Below are 14,511 nucleotides of genomic sequence, written 5' to 3'. Positions count from 1 at the left end.
TTGGTGCTTTGCCTTTGGACTCTCCTCCCAGAGAAGCATGTTCTAGATTAAATAACTATAATGCAGGTGTACAGCCAATGGAGAAACTGCTTTCTCAGCAGTTGTCAGTGGTGTGCTGTAAACTGGAAACACATTTCAAGTAGAGAATCTTTTGGACTCTACACTCTTCAATATTTTTATTAGTGACTTAGATAATTAAATAGGGTATGCTGTTATAAAATACACAGATGACACCAAGCTTGGAAAGGCTGCAAGCACTTTGGAGGATCAGATCAGCATTTGAAATTTGAAATTATCTTGGCAAATTGGTGGAATCAACAAGATGTAATTGAATAAAGAGAAGTGCAAAGCATTACCCTTAGGAATGAGAAATCAGAATCCCAAATGCAAGCTGGACCAGTCACACTGCTGAAGACAGTGACATACCAGTTTATTTCATTGGGGAATCAAAAGGTGGGTATGGTGTTACAGTGCTGATTCTGCACCTCTCTGGTCTGGGACTACACCCTGCTGGGGAGTTCAGCTGCAGAAAAAGGGGGATGAAATGAAGAGGTTCTGTAGATGATTAACAGGATTGAGGAGAAGAAGGACATTACCTCATTCCCAGCCTAGTCAGCTCAAAGGTTCACAACTCTCCTCCAAATCAGCCCAAGTGCAGAGTTGCTTTGATGCCATGACATTGTTTTCAATTACAAAACTACCTCTCCCTGCTCCTTGGTTCACCCTCTTTCCCCATTTCCTCAAGAGCACAGCTCTGCAGCCTTGGGTATCAGCCACAGGAGCATCTAAGTATGCTAGGCTGTTCAGAGAATTTGTCATATTCAGCTGGAACTGACCTGGGCACAATGGTGAGGAATGCCAGATGCTATGTACCCCTTTCCAAGTCTATATTTCCAGGAATAGATCCTTCTGCCTCTCTTTTTCTGATTTATCATCAGCCACTTTCCTGTTCTTAGGTCAAGATAAAAGGCGACTAAGGATGGAGCAAATAAGATTAAGGCAAAAAGATTAGTGAGGGCTGAGCTGGTGGAGCTTTGGAAACAAAAATGCAGAAATTTGAGATTGTCACAAAAGATTAAAGAAGTCACAGAAAGGGAGGGAAGGGTTTGTGTATGCAATGATGTCAATAGAGAGAAAGCCTAGCAAATAAAGTGTTATTTCCCAGAAAGCTTGGTTTACCTTGGCCTGAGTCATAACTGCTGTGGAGGCAAACATTAGGCTTTGATCACAGCTGCCATAATCTTCCCCTGACACCCAATAATGAAAGCAACAGAAACAGGCTGAGGCATGGCAGCTGTCTGGCTGAGATGAAATCACATTTGAAAAGGAAAACAAAAAGGCAAAGTCCTGCTGAAAGTGGAAACAAGAGGTGACAGGACAGGGTGTTTTTGAGAAGGTAACTGTCTGGAATGGACTGTGATTTTTCCTCCTGTAGATAATATGAGTGTCAGTGCAGGGATGATGTGCCACCCACTGTCAGCAGAAGCCCTGTTTTGGTGGTTTTCTTTGCTGGCAAACAGGTGAAACAGTTCCTGCCCCAAAAATTTTACTTGTTTCTTTCAAGAAAATACATGGCAAGTGTTGGAATAAGAGGAAGGTTAATTAGAGGCTGAAAGTTCTGGGGAAAAACATCACTTGGTGGCAGAGGCTGACCATATTCAGGAATTCACTGAATGTCATTTCTGGGAAACTGCTGCTCCAAAGTTGCTTTAAATTGAAGGTTCACAACCTCCTGGGTTAATCTGACAGGATGGTGGTACAGCAATTGCTCCCTGCTTCCCCATCCAGAGACACAAACACAATTCCCTTGTTACATCCGCCACTGTTCTTCCAGCATTCCTTCTGGCCCTTGGGCTGAGGGCCTTTCTCTTGGTCACTTTTCTTGCAAGCCCACTTATGCAATGACACTCTGTGTCATCTAATCCCAAGAGAATCCAGCTTTCAACAATTTTCAAATCAAGGAATTTCATCCAATGCTGCTCCAGCCAGGTCTCTACATGAGAAAATGGAAATGAGAGCAGCACATGAGTGCCCACATTCCATGGGAGTTTCACTTCATCGGCACTACAAACTGGGGATTTTGTGAAGCAGGCAACAATCTGGACCAACAAGTTTGGTGTACAACTCGTAGAAATTTTCCTTCTGAAGATGATGGTTTTCACAAAGGATCCACTGAGAACAGATTTTGGGAAGCAGAAGAGGGTGAGAGAAAATGGGGAGTAGTAGACAAGGACCAGGATGCTCCCAGAATCCATCTGAAACTCTGCTATAGACATTTCTGTGTTGAGGACTGCATAAAGAGAGAATCACACCAGCCTGCAACCTTACACACACAGAGGATTTGGCTTATGAGATAACTGCTTCTAAATGGGCACCTCAAGTTGAATACAGTCCTTCCTAAAGGACTTCCCACTCAATTCTGGCCTTTATATTGAATATTTCACCTCTGTCAACAAGAATGATTCTTGAGGGGAGGGGTGCTCTTGTTAAGGGATGCACGGAGCTGAATGTAAGAATTCCAATCCTAATTTACCTGAGGCAGAGAAGATTTGTTTCAATGAGAGCATTAAGCATCCTGCAGCTTGATATTAACTGATAGACTCTTGCTTACTCTTGGCACTTCCTCTTGTAAACGAATCACTGTTACTTCCACTTCCATGCCCACCCCTCCACTTGGTTCCTTCTTAATTTTACAGCTTCCTGAGCTTGACACTGGGAAATCGATAAGTAATTTAGAGCCCAGTAAATACAGATGAAAAGAGGTTATTTTGTACTTTTATAAATATTTGGAAACCAAAACTATCTAAGAAAACAGCTGCTCAATTGATTCAGCAACCCATCCATCAGCATCACACAGTTAATTGCATAAGATCATAAACATTTATAATTAGAAGGCAAACAAACAAGAATTTTATAAACAGCCCTCTTGAATCAGGCTGCACATTAAATATTTGTGATAAGGTAATTAAGAATAGATTTACAGTTGTGGCTCGGTGTTTAATACTTTGTAGAATGGATTTGATTCTATGGAGAATGTTCTACAGCCAAAGAGAAAACATTTGATTTTGGCTCTTTTATCCCAGGCTTAGAGTGGTCTCTGAGAAACACTGAGAAACACTGATCAGAGTGGAATTTCATTCATTACCGATCAGACAGCTCATTTAAATGTATGTCTAATGTCCCTTGTCGTGGGCTGATCCACTTCAGGCATGCTTCAAAGCTCTATCTCCTTGGCTGGATCTGCAGGCTTTCCCTAAGTCCTGCTTGTTATAGTTGATGCTTTGATCAGACCACGTCAGAATTCTCAACCATGTTTCAAAGCAGGAGGGAAAACCCGCATTTTCTATGATGACATCACAGGTTTTAGTTATAAAAAGTCAGGAGCACTGCAGGGTTACAGCTGTGCAATCTCAGTGGCCTCTGGGAACCAGAGGGTAGAGCTCTCTCATACTGTGCCCTCCACCATTCCCTATCCCAAAACAGTCAGATCTGCATACAAGCTATCCAATGGAGTTACTTCTACAGCCAGTGAGCAGGCTCAGCACCCATCTCAATGAATGTGAGTCCCCCTGAACCTAATCTGGGATCAAGTCAGCAGGGCTCCTAGTTATGCTTAGAACCATGGAGACTGGAATCTCAATCTGTACTGAAGCAGTGATTTAAACTCTCTAATATCAGACGCTGATCCTAAGAAATCAAGTGGCTGCATCCCATCAGTGAGTAATGGGGAGATCAGCCCTAAGGGTAAGATGACCTTCAGGTATTTTGGGGTCTGATGTGGCACAGTTTGTCTCCAGTAATTATCTGTCATCAAAAACTAGAACTCTCTGGAAAAGGTAGGTGGTGGGTAAAGTTGTAGCATTTGATTAATCAGGAATAGCTGTAAAACATTTTATTCTGTGGTGCCCATCATCTCTCTACACGTTGTTGGTCAAGACAGCCCCTTTGTTTAGGCATGAGTTTGATTCTTGTGAGTCTTATTCATGTATTTTTGTTTGCAAGAGGAAGGAAAGAGAGCTACTCTTCTCAGAAAGGTTTTTGATAATCTCAGTCCTGACCCACAATGGTGAATCCTTCATCGTTAAGGACAATGAAGCCTTCCATGTGCTAACTCACCCAGTCCTGCTTGCTGGTCTGGCTTCAGTTACCTGGGACACAAAGGCACTTTCCTAAGAGACAGATGGCTGCAAAGCAGGGGCACTCAGACTCCCCTCATTCCACATAAATCCCATTTTCTAGCAAAGCTTGTGAGATACATTACAGTGTGCCAGGTAAGCCCATCTGCAGGAGATGTTGCAGCTTCCTCCAGCCTCAGTGGAGAAGACTTGTGTTGCAGCCACTGCCAGACCTAGTGCTTCCACAGGGTCTAGCCAGAGTCTGCAACTTCAATGATAATAGCAGAGCTTAATACTCAAGTATTGCCATCATCCAAGCAACTAAAATGATTTAATTCCTTAGTCCTCATGCAAGGGTGGGAAGGATGATGGAGACAGCTGGGAAATGCGATAACTGCTGGGCTGCTGAGGGACCTGAGCTGCTCCTTCTCTTACGGACACAGAAACCATTACCAGTGCCATGTGCTACAGCCCAGAGCTGTCCTCAGACATCAGTCCTGTGCCTGCAGGTGGGCAGCAGGACACAGGCACTGCCTGCACGCTCTGCACACACTGGGAGCCTCTCTGCCCTTTCTGTCAGGCGTGCTGAGCTCCCTCTCAAAGGAGGGAGTGACGTTCGATGAGGTACCTGCTCTGCAGATGAGCAAAACTTTGTCTTGGTATAACAAACCACATACAGGTACAGACAGATCTCTTTTTCTGCTCAGTTGCTGCCTGTGGCCTCCACAGGTGTGTCTGCTCTGCTGCTGTGTGTGTGGGGAGAGACACGGGCTGTGCACACACACGGCGCTGGTGCAGCAGCCGTCACTGACATGTCAGCTGCAGTTACACCCCCTCTGAACGCAGGCTTGAGCCCAGTGAATCATGCCTATGCAGCATGCAAAATTAGCCCAGTGAGAGAGAAACCTTGGGCATTTGTTGGTAAACAGATACTCTTTTGCTGTAAGAGCATAACTCACTGGGCTCCATTTACGATCCATTTATCGATGGCTGAGATAAAACTGTAATCCCTTTAATTCAGGATAAAGAGGGATCCTGCAGCGGAGGAGCACCATTGCTGTGCCTGTCAGTAATTAAAATACAGGATTTATCATTAAGAATGCACTGGCTGGAGAGCGGAGTTTAACCAGCTAACTGGGGGGAAATGCTGGGGAAGGTTTATGGCTCTTTCTAAAGTTTTGTTTGTGTTTTATGTTTATTTCTTTCCCCCTTCCCTCCAGGTCTAATAATACACGAAGGGCCCTCGGTTTACCGGATTTTTAAACGGTGGCAGGCGGTCAATCAGCAGTGGAAAGTGCTGAACTATGACAAAACAAAGGACATGGAGGAGCAAAAAACAGGGACCAGGACAAATCAGCGCCCCTCCTCCCAAACCACCCACTCGTCCTCCACTGGTGGTACAGCCACTAACTCCGCTCCAGCCGACAGCGGGGCACGGGCTGCCGGCCATGCCACAGGCACCCTCTCTGACCACCACTGTGCTTATACCATCCTGCATATACTCAGCCACCTGAGGCCTCACGAACAGAGGAGTCAGTCTAGTAGTAACAGAGAGCTCGTCATGAGGGTCACGACGGTCTGAGCAGAGGAATTCAGGAGGCCTTAACACGAAGTGGAGGAGACAAAGAACTCATAAAGCAGAGGAGCATGGTGTGCCTTTTTCTTTCTCTTTCCTTTTCTTTTTTCTTTTTTTCTTTTCTTCTTTCAGTAACTGCACAAGATATAAGAGGCGGCACCTGGCCAGCTAAGGAAAAAAGCAGGTGGAGGGAGAGCTGCACACTCATGCTAAAGAGGTTAATGTTTTCCAGCCTGTTTAAAAAAAAAAAAAAAAAAAAAAAAGAAAAAAAATAACAACACAAATCACAAAAAAACCAACAAAACAAGTGCAATACAGACTACAAACTGAGTAGGCAGAGTTCTGGGGAAGCAGAGGAACAGATGGTTTAGCATGTCTTACAAATCCTATTACCTGGAATAGGTAACGCTCTGTGCACAGCCCCGTACACACACGCACCCGCACACAAACACACACGTAGTGTGAGATTTATAAAAACATGGAAGGGAATGAAATATTTGGAGTAGTTTTATTTTCCAGACTCCAATTAACCAGGGCTATGAGTTGTTTTGTTTCATGAGTCACTGGAGCCTTGTTTGATTTACCGTGGGGTACCTGAAGTGAAATGGCTGGGGATTTTTCCGTATTGATTTACAGAAGACGGATTGAATCATCTCACTAAGAAAATCTTAACAAAATCCAGGCATACCCAAATTTCACCAAGAAGCCTGTTTTTTTTCATAATGTTCCTGACAAGGGGTTTGTGAGGGTAGAACTGGGAGGGGGGAGGGTGCTCCATAACCTTTATTTGACGTATAGGCATTTTTGGCAAATTTTGTACAAACGTTCCGCAGGTGTTTCAAGCACAAGTACTGGTGTGATTCATGCCTTCATAACCCCAAATCCAGCATCCAGACCTTGCCACCCACACGCATCACTTTCCATGCAGACATTCCAGGTTAATTTCCTTCCATTTTACTCTAATCACAAGAAGCTGACCCACCTTTGGTGGGTTTCTGCTCCCTTGCTGATTCAGACACTCATGCATTAGAGATGTACCTTTTTTTTTTGATGTCTGTATCTCTGCTGCTCAATTTGCAACAGTCTCACTCAGTCTTGTAGGCTGATCCTTTCACATCCAGTCTGTTAGTTTATTACAGAGTCTATTCCATTCAATCATCCAAAAGAGAGTTAGTCTGAAGAGGGAGCACAGTTGCTGACTGACTGTGTAGCACTTCTAATAAGTCTCCTTCTCTGGGATATATCCTCGGAGGTATCGGTTGCTCTTCAGGAACATTCTCTTTCAATGCACAATGGCTGAATCATTTGTGGATATTAAAGGGACACTGTCAAGTACTTTTTAAATAGTTTTTAGGGTTTGGGCTTTTTTTACTCTTCCATTGTTTGTAATATTCTCTTACAAGCTTGAAAATAAAATTTCTTTCCCTATTGGTTTTGTCCTTTTCCATTTGGGCATGTATGGTTCTCTCCACTCACCCCATTCCTTTCACCATCCCTGTCCTTCTCCTCACCTCTCTTCTGCGACAGGAGGAAATCCATATTTATGATTTCCTGCTGACTGTCCTCATTCTATGGAGGGTATGTCCCAACTCTATGGGGTTGAGTTATTTTTCAGCTGCCACAGAGGAAGCATAAGAGCAGGAACCCTAGAAATACGGAGATTAGCTAGGATTTTTAGGAGCAAATGCTCAGCTGTCACAAAACAATGACCCCATAGTATTCAAGCCTGAACCTAGCTCCCTCCAAAATCAAGATAATGTCTTTAGCCAAACTGCATCCATTTAGCAACAGTGCCAAACAACGTTGCACGATGGCTGAATGCAGCTGCGCTCCATCAACATAGGAGCACCTCTCACACCTTCTGTGGAGACAGGGCAAACATGGGCTCCTTTGGCAGCCAGGCTGTCACAGGTCAGGTGTTTCTGGACTGGAGAAGGTGGCAAACTTCAGCCTCTGTGTTTGAACATGGCAGCCATCCTGCAGCGTTGAGGATGGAGGTTAGCAGCTTAAGGCAAGGTCATATTTTTCACCTCGATTACTTGACAGTGTCCCTTTAAATATCAGAATATAACGGCACAGGTACTTACTTCTCTGGCAGAGAATGTGGGAGGTGGAACACTGTCCGAGAAAGCCAGCTTACTGAGGATGAGTGTGAAACAGCATGGTTTCTGAGGCCGCTGTACCTTTGTCTGACCAGATTTACTATCTACCAAAGAGTGCTTTTGGCAGAGGGGACAAAAGAGATGGTAGTGGGCAGAGCGAGAGGGAAGGGGCAGTTCCAATAATTTCTGAAAGTAGCTATCCCCCAGAAGGAAGGTGTTGCAATGATCTCTGGAAGAACTGCTTCAGTAGAGAGAAACCTGGCCAAAGCAAGCAAACACAGCAGCCTCTCACCCCTATGCCTGTTCTGGAAGCTGTCCTCTTTCCAAGAGATGAGTAATTATAGTGTTTTTGGGAAGGGGGAAGCATACACAGATGAAGGGACAGCTGTCACCCATGATGTCGTTTCCCTCCCTGCCCTCCACTCATTTAATATGGAGAAGTCAAATTCCTTTAATTTGGCTAACAGATAAAATGTTACGAGGTCAGAAGCACAACTTGCTGTGAAAGAGTGGTGTACTCTGAGCACACAGGACTCTGCATACTCTCACTCCAGCTCTGCCACTGACTCTGTAGCCTTGGGCTGTTTGGCTCAGTCCCCCCTCCACGCAAAGGGGGAATAACAATACGTACCTACCTCACAGGGGTGTTGTGAGAATCCACGTTGGTAAAGCCTGTTGAAGTGCTAAGTCTACCACCGGTAGTGACGAGGTGTGTGGTGGGGGTGAGCAGCGCTGCCCTTTTGCTGGTTACAGTCCGAATCACAGCGGGAGTCCCATCGGCCTTCTCCTGCTTGGAGACCCTCCTCGATCCGAAGCGGAGGCCGTCGCCGAGTGCCCTCTCCTCCATTGCATGACATTTTAAGCGGCTGTGAGGTGCAGGATAGTGACAGACATGAAGTCCTACTTGACCAGGGATTTGCTACAACGTTTTCTATATCTGTGGGGTTTGTTGGTTTGTTTTTTCCATATATTGTGCTTAGAAATAAACTTTCCACTTAGGGCTGGCGGTTTGGGGTCTATTCTGTTGCATGGCAATGTATACAAGTCTTATTGTCTGTCTTACTGTGCAAATGATCCCGCAGCCCAGTTTCAGAGATGGGCATGGTCTGAGCCTTTTCACAGTGGCATAAGACTCAAAAGCCTGTCTAGACTGTTTAATATTTAAACAACACTATGAACTTGTCAATTGTATGTGTTCTGTGCAATACGAAGCATGTCATTAGCTGGCTTGATGGGCAGAGGGGCTAAAGGAAGGTCAAAACTTGTTCAAAGAGCTTCATACATGTGCCAGCATAGGAGACAAAGGGCTGCCACCAGCAAAGCAGCTTGGGGGAAGCCACTGGAAACTATTTTCAGAAGAGTTTACTCCAGAACATGGTACTTCTGAGTTTACGAACTTCTAGGCTGCCAGCCTGAGAGAACAAGTGCAAATTTAGTATGGGGATTGGGGTTTTGAATTCCCTTTTTCTTTCCTGCTCAAAGTTTTGATGGCAGAAATACTGAGGATCTCTTCCTTTCATAGCACAGTTCTCTCATCTCCCACAATCTCCTTGTGCCGTCCCCTTTGTGCTACTATGCAGGACTTTCAAAGGTGCAAATGGAGACAGTACGTTCCCAAGACATGAAAAATAAGTTGAATATTGGGTGATTCTAGCAGATAGACGAGATGGGGCAGAGCTATGCTACAGAGGCACCTCTTCTTTCCCATGTCTTTCTTCTAGTCTTGTCTGCTGGGTCCCTGAAGAGACGTTCCCTATACTTTGTCACAAAGCTGTCAGATCACCTTCCACTGACAAACAAAGCTTGCAGAGTTTGGCAGCTGTTTCTCCCAGTGGAGAAAATTCTGGGTCCTATCACTGTGGAGACCCCTCAGTTCTTGGGCTTTGTGGTCCTCCAGCATTTTTTTGGGGGTGGTCAGTGTGGAGGACTGTGTTCAGCCATCATCAGGAATCATGTGTGTATGGTCCTGCTCAATCCTGTGATTTCTACGAGACCCCTGATTTTCTGTCAGCTTTGACAGGTCGTTCTGGTAATGCTTTTCTGGTTATGCTCTTCAGAGGTGTTTTGCTCTGTGTCAGTTGCCAATGCTGTTCTTGCCTACTGAAACATCAGCGCTGGCCTCCAGCTTCCACAGCTCTTCCATTCTTGCCGTCCTGTCTCTTGGTAAATACTCACTGCCAAGTTCAAACCCTCTTCCTCTGTGCCTGCAAGGGGTCAAGTACATGCACTAACCCAAGAGTCACCGGAGAATACAGGGGATGTTAAGAGTCTGTATCAGTAAGTCAAACTCTGTAACCATAAGTCTTTGATATATATTACTTTGCCAAACTCACTGCCGGCTGTTAATTGGTTGCTACAAAAAAACTACAAATGCTGGCAAAACCCGTAGGCCCAGCTAACACTTTATTTCCAATTTAAAATGCAAAAAACTATGGGCTGTTTTTCCGAAAAATCTGGTATGCTCCCTGTTCTGGTTTCCCAAGCAAGGTGGTGAAGAGGTTCTTGTTTTACCTTCCCATGATGGGATGGGCAACCCAAGTCAGCAGCTTAGATTTGAGTCAAGAGAAGTGTTGGCTGTCCTGTTTTCACTCATGGAGACAGGAAAATACTACTCATGCCTGCCAGATCCCTGGCTCTTCTCAAAGCCCTTGATCTGGCAGCAGTAAAACACTAGAGCCAACGGCTGTAGCTGGAGGACCTTTCTGAAGACTTTCTAGTTCTGAAGACCATCCTCTGTCCACTTGTAGTGGTCAGTCATTCAAGCATCCTCTCTTTCTTTTCCTTAAGAGAAGAAGATTATTTTGACTAAGCAAAGCACCAATGCTCTTCAGTGTAGGATGAGGCTGTACCATTAGCATTTCCAATCTGTGGTACATTCACCAGGATTCCTGTCCATCTTCTTGTGAGGATGCATGGTCAGAAGAGCTGCTCCTTTTCCTCTTTTATGTTGGTCAAGCACTTGGAGGAAAACAGTCAGCAGTGCAATTGCCTTAGGGACTACTGGCTGAGTATCCTCATCTCCCCTCCACCATCACCTCCCCTGTGACTGCTCCTTCTCATTCCTGAGGCAACAGATGCCTCATCCTGTCTGCCATCCTTAGACTTTGGCCCTGAAGATTTCATGAACACACACAGAATTCTTCCCAGAGTAGTTTTAAAGTCTTCTGCATCCTTTGAGTTTCCAGACAGGCAAATTCATTCCATTGATAAACAATGACATTCAAATCCTGAGAGGACAAGCAAATGTAGGAGCCTATTGCATTGACCTTCACCATTTCTTACATGCTGAAGGAAATATGGTGAAAACACCAATTGGTTTCCTCCATTTTGCAGCAATGGGCCAGTGGCTCTCGGAATATTTCCCTCAATAATGCAAGTCTGACATGCAGCACTTGCTGCAGGCAGTCTTTGATCTCACATCTATCATGTTGGATAAAAGGAGAGCAGAATCTGACAGTTCTGTGCTGTTTACACAAACATCAAAAACTATCTTAGTTCATTATTCAAATTACCTCCAGGTCAGTGGGTGAATTTCTCCTTTGATGAAAGAATGATGTTTTCTCTTCTAGAACTGGAATGGCAAGATAATAGATATATAAACATATACATATATATTTATAAATGCTATTCTGGAAACATAAAGAAGAGATACAAACCTAAATAAACATACAACAATACTTGATTTTTTAATAGGTCTTGACAGAATCCAGGGAGTTGCTGTGTGGAAAATGCAACATAGGGTTTGACTTCAGGCAAAGAGAAGACAGAAGAGGAAATACTTTTAAGGCGCTCTTGGCCTATCTTTAGTTCATGCTCATTATTGTATAGCATTTAATTAAGACTGAAATATGTGGAAAACAGACACTCAGCTCCAGCAGCAGGAAACAGACTAAAGACCCCTCAAAATTATCTGAGCCTTAAACAAGTACAATGATGCAAAAGCACAAACAGCTGCCATCACAACTGCTTGAAAAGAGATGGATTTCTAGATGGGACAAGAACTCAGACAGAAATTCTTTTCCAAGCCAAATTTCCCATATTTCTTATTTAAAAAAGAAAAAAAAAAAGAGAAAATTAAAAAGGAGTGTTTTGATACCTAAGTCTTAAAGAAGTACAGTAGAGAAGAAGTACTAAGAGAAGATGCTCCTTTCTATGTTACATTATGCATCAAGATGTGCTTTGCCAAACAGAATTAGGATATGACATTCAGTTCCCTGATCACTCAAAGAAATTCTCAGTGACTGAGTCTGCTCAAGTGGACTTCCCAGAGTGGAGCCTTCTCCAGAGTACCAGAGCTCCCATCTGGATGAGCTGGCATCAGGCTGTTTGCCTCCAGCTGCACTCTTCTGTAGCAGGATCACCACCTGTTGTTAGCAAGTCACTGTTGGGTAGCTTTGATCAGCTGATAAAGGCTATGATGTTAATAATCAAAAAAATTGCACATGCTCATCATGCCCCTGCAAGTGACCTGCCTCATCCTTTCACAGCTCAAGTTGATGAGAGCTACTCTGCTCTTTGGTCTTCATCACAGGAGAGTTTTCCTTTTAAATCCAGCCTGCAACACTTACCTGGGAGATTTTCTACTACTCTTTACAGAGGTTCTTTTTCTTATAAGGATGAACAGACTTCTGACTGACCCACCTGATCTTATTTTCCAGCTAGAGAGACAAAAATTAATGTTCTCTGGCCAGCTGATCTCAGTACCTATGTTCTTATGAGGTTATATTCCTCCTCCCCTTTCACTCACTACTCCATAATCTTCTCTTTCCTTCGGAAAGAGGTGATTCATTGCCACCAAATGGTAGCAATCTCTGAGATGGGAGTCTGGACAGCCCTTCTACTCCTCGCTACACACAAACCTTCCTCCCACCCCTCTAGACTGATGTGGCCAGCAGAACCCTTTTTCATGGAGTTTCACTTCTTGATCCAGAAGAGCAACTGCTTTCAAGCATCTCCTTCACTGCTATCAAGCTGTGGGATAATGGCATGGGGAATCTTTTGTTTCTTAGCCTCAGGGTAACTACAGTGGATGATGTACCTGAGCCAGAAACACAGTGAGGACAAAGCACTTGTATTTTAGATGGTGGTAAACCTGGGTGAGGCTTGTTCTGATCACAGGAGAGCAAGAATCTTTGTCAGCAAATCAAAACGGCCTTGTTCCCTCGTGTTTTTAGCTCATTTACATCAGCTCCCCATTATAAACAAACCCTTTTGTAGGCAATGCAGGCCAGGCCTGGGGAGGAACTCTTCCTCATTCCAGAAGCACAACCAGCCCGTAGCTATGCATCAATCCCTTCAGGACTTTTGCCCCTGAGACTCTGAGTGCAAGAATGGAGGTGGCTAACAGGGATGGCAAGAACACTTCTCTGGATCTTCATCCCCAGTGGGCAAATTTTGCATCTCTACATGTGAGTCCCCTCTGAAGTCACTCCTAAGGCCTCCTTCACTACTACAGGGTCTGCCCAGGAGAGGAAGCAGTGTCTCTGCATGGATCCCCCAGGGCTGTTGTTGGGATCCTCATTCAAGCCTGCAAGAAATCACTATGTTCACTGAAGGTTGATATGAGTCAGTGGTGCATCCATGCAGAAATACTCTCTGAGACTACTACAGAGATGTCTGTGGGTTTGGGAGGGAGGGGGTGGTTTTGTCCAGGGCAGGAAGCACGGGGAAGGGAAGGCAGAAATGTAAGGAAAAATCAGCCACAAGGGAAGGGCTGACTGAGAGGAATGACCATGTCGACTGTGTTACTGTCCCGTCATTCTCCTGAACCCAGAATGGAAACTTCCAAGTGCTCTTCATGAGCTTACGTTTATTAGAAAACTATTCCTGGGTGTTCAAGATTGTTTTCTAATGAAAATATACATAATAAAAAAAGAAAATTAATGACTCTTGGTAATCTTTTCCTTTCCTCTCTTCATTTGTAACATATTGTGAAATTCACCTCCTTTCTTATTTGTTTGCTACAATAAAAACGCTTTCTGGTCACAATTCACACAGGACCTTACACAGTAAACTTTTATCTTCTATTTACACATCAGAGAAGACTTCACGTAAGGAGATTTGAACAAAGGGCCAGGGCTCAGCATGCCTAGCACAATGTATTAGCACTTTGACTTACCATTTGTTTATGGCATTAAACAGCAAAAAATTGTTTACCAAACATCACTATAAGATTCCTGTGTAGTGTCAAAAGAGAAGCTTGAGGCAACCATGGTAAGTACATGCAGCTGTTTTCAGAGTATCCACCCTGATGTGCTGTGTCCTTCCCAGGGACTGTACAGAACCGTCCTCAACAGAGAACATCTCCTGTCCAAAGAGTGCTGGAGTCAAACCTCTACTCCAGGGCTGTATCTTCTACTGATTGCTGTGGAAACACCAAATACAGGCAATGCTCAGAGCAAACACGCACAGGGAAAGAAAGGACACTGCAAGCAATCACCACTGACGTGGTTGGAAGGGGATGATAGGCTAGATCCTCAGCTCCTCTCCCAAGTGCACGTGGCAGCCAAGCTGTACCCCAGGACACCTTCTGAGGCTGCCCCTTGTTTCTGGGGTGCCCGCTGAATGCCTAGAGCATCACTTGGCAAGGTGATGTGCCCAGAAGCCCAGTGCCATCAGCCACACAGCCTTCCTATCTCAGGAGGAAAGCAGAGGCAGTGTTTCAACAGAAGATTGTCACAAGGAACTCTGAAAACTCATGCCAAAAGGTCACTGAACT

At 44.5% G+C, this 14,511-nt stretch overlaps 1 protein-coding gene across 2 annotated transcripts in view; it reads left to right on the top strand.

Annotated features, from left to right (window-relative positions):
* The window catches only part of MARCHF4 (membrane associated ring-CH-type finger 4), a 103,177-nt gene extending 89,501 nt beyond the window's left edge, over nucleotides 1-13,676 (top strand). For both annotated transcript variants that reach the window (XM_032749366.3, XM_032749367.3), the window contains one exon: nucleotides 5,336-13,676. In XM_032749366.3, the coding sequence (XP_032605257.2) occupies nucleotides 5,336-5,697 (362 nt within the window). In that variant the 3' untranslated portion in view covers nucleotides 5,698-13,676. The remainder of the gene's footprint in view (nucleotides 1-5,335) is intronic.
* The last annotated feature ends 835 nt before the right edge of the window (nucleotides 13,677-14,511 follow it).

The sequence above is a fragment of the Taeniopygia guttata genome, chromosome 7, assembly GCF_048771995.1.
Source record: "Taeniopygia guttata chromosome 7, bTaeGut7.mat, whole genome shotgun sequence".
NCBI classification, from domain to species: domain Eukaryota; kingdom Metazoa; phylum Chordata; class Aves; order Passeriformes; family Estrildidae; genus Taeniopygia; species Taeniopygia guttata.
This window is presented reverse-complemented; position numbering and strand designations above follow the sequence as displayed.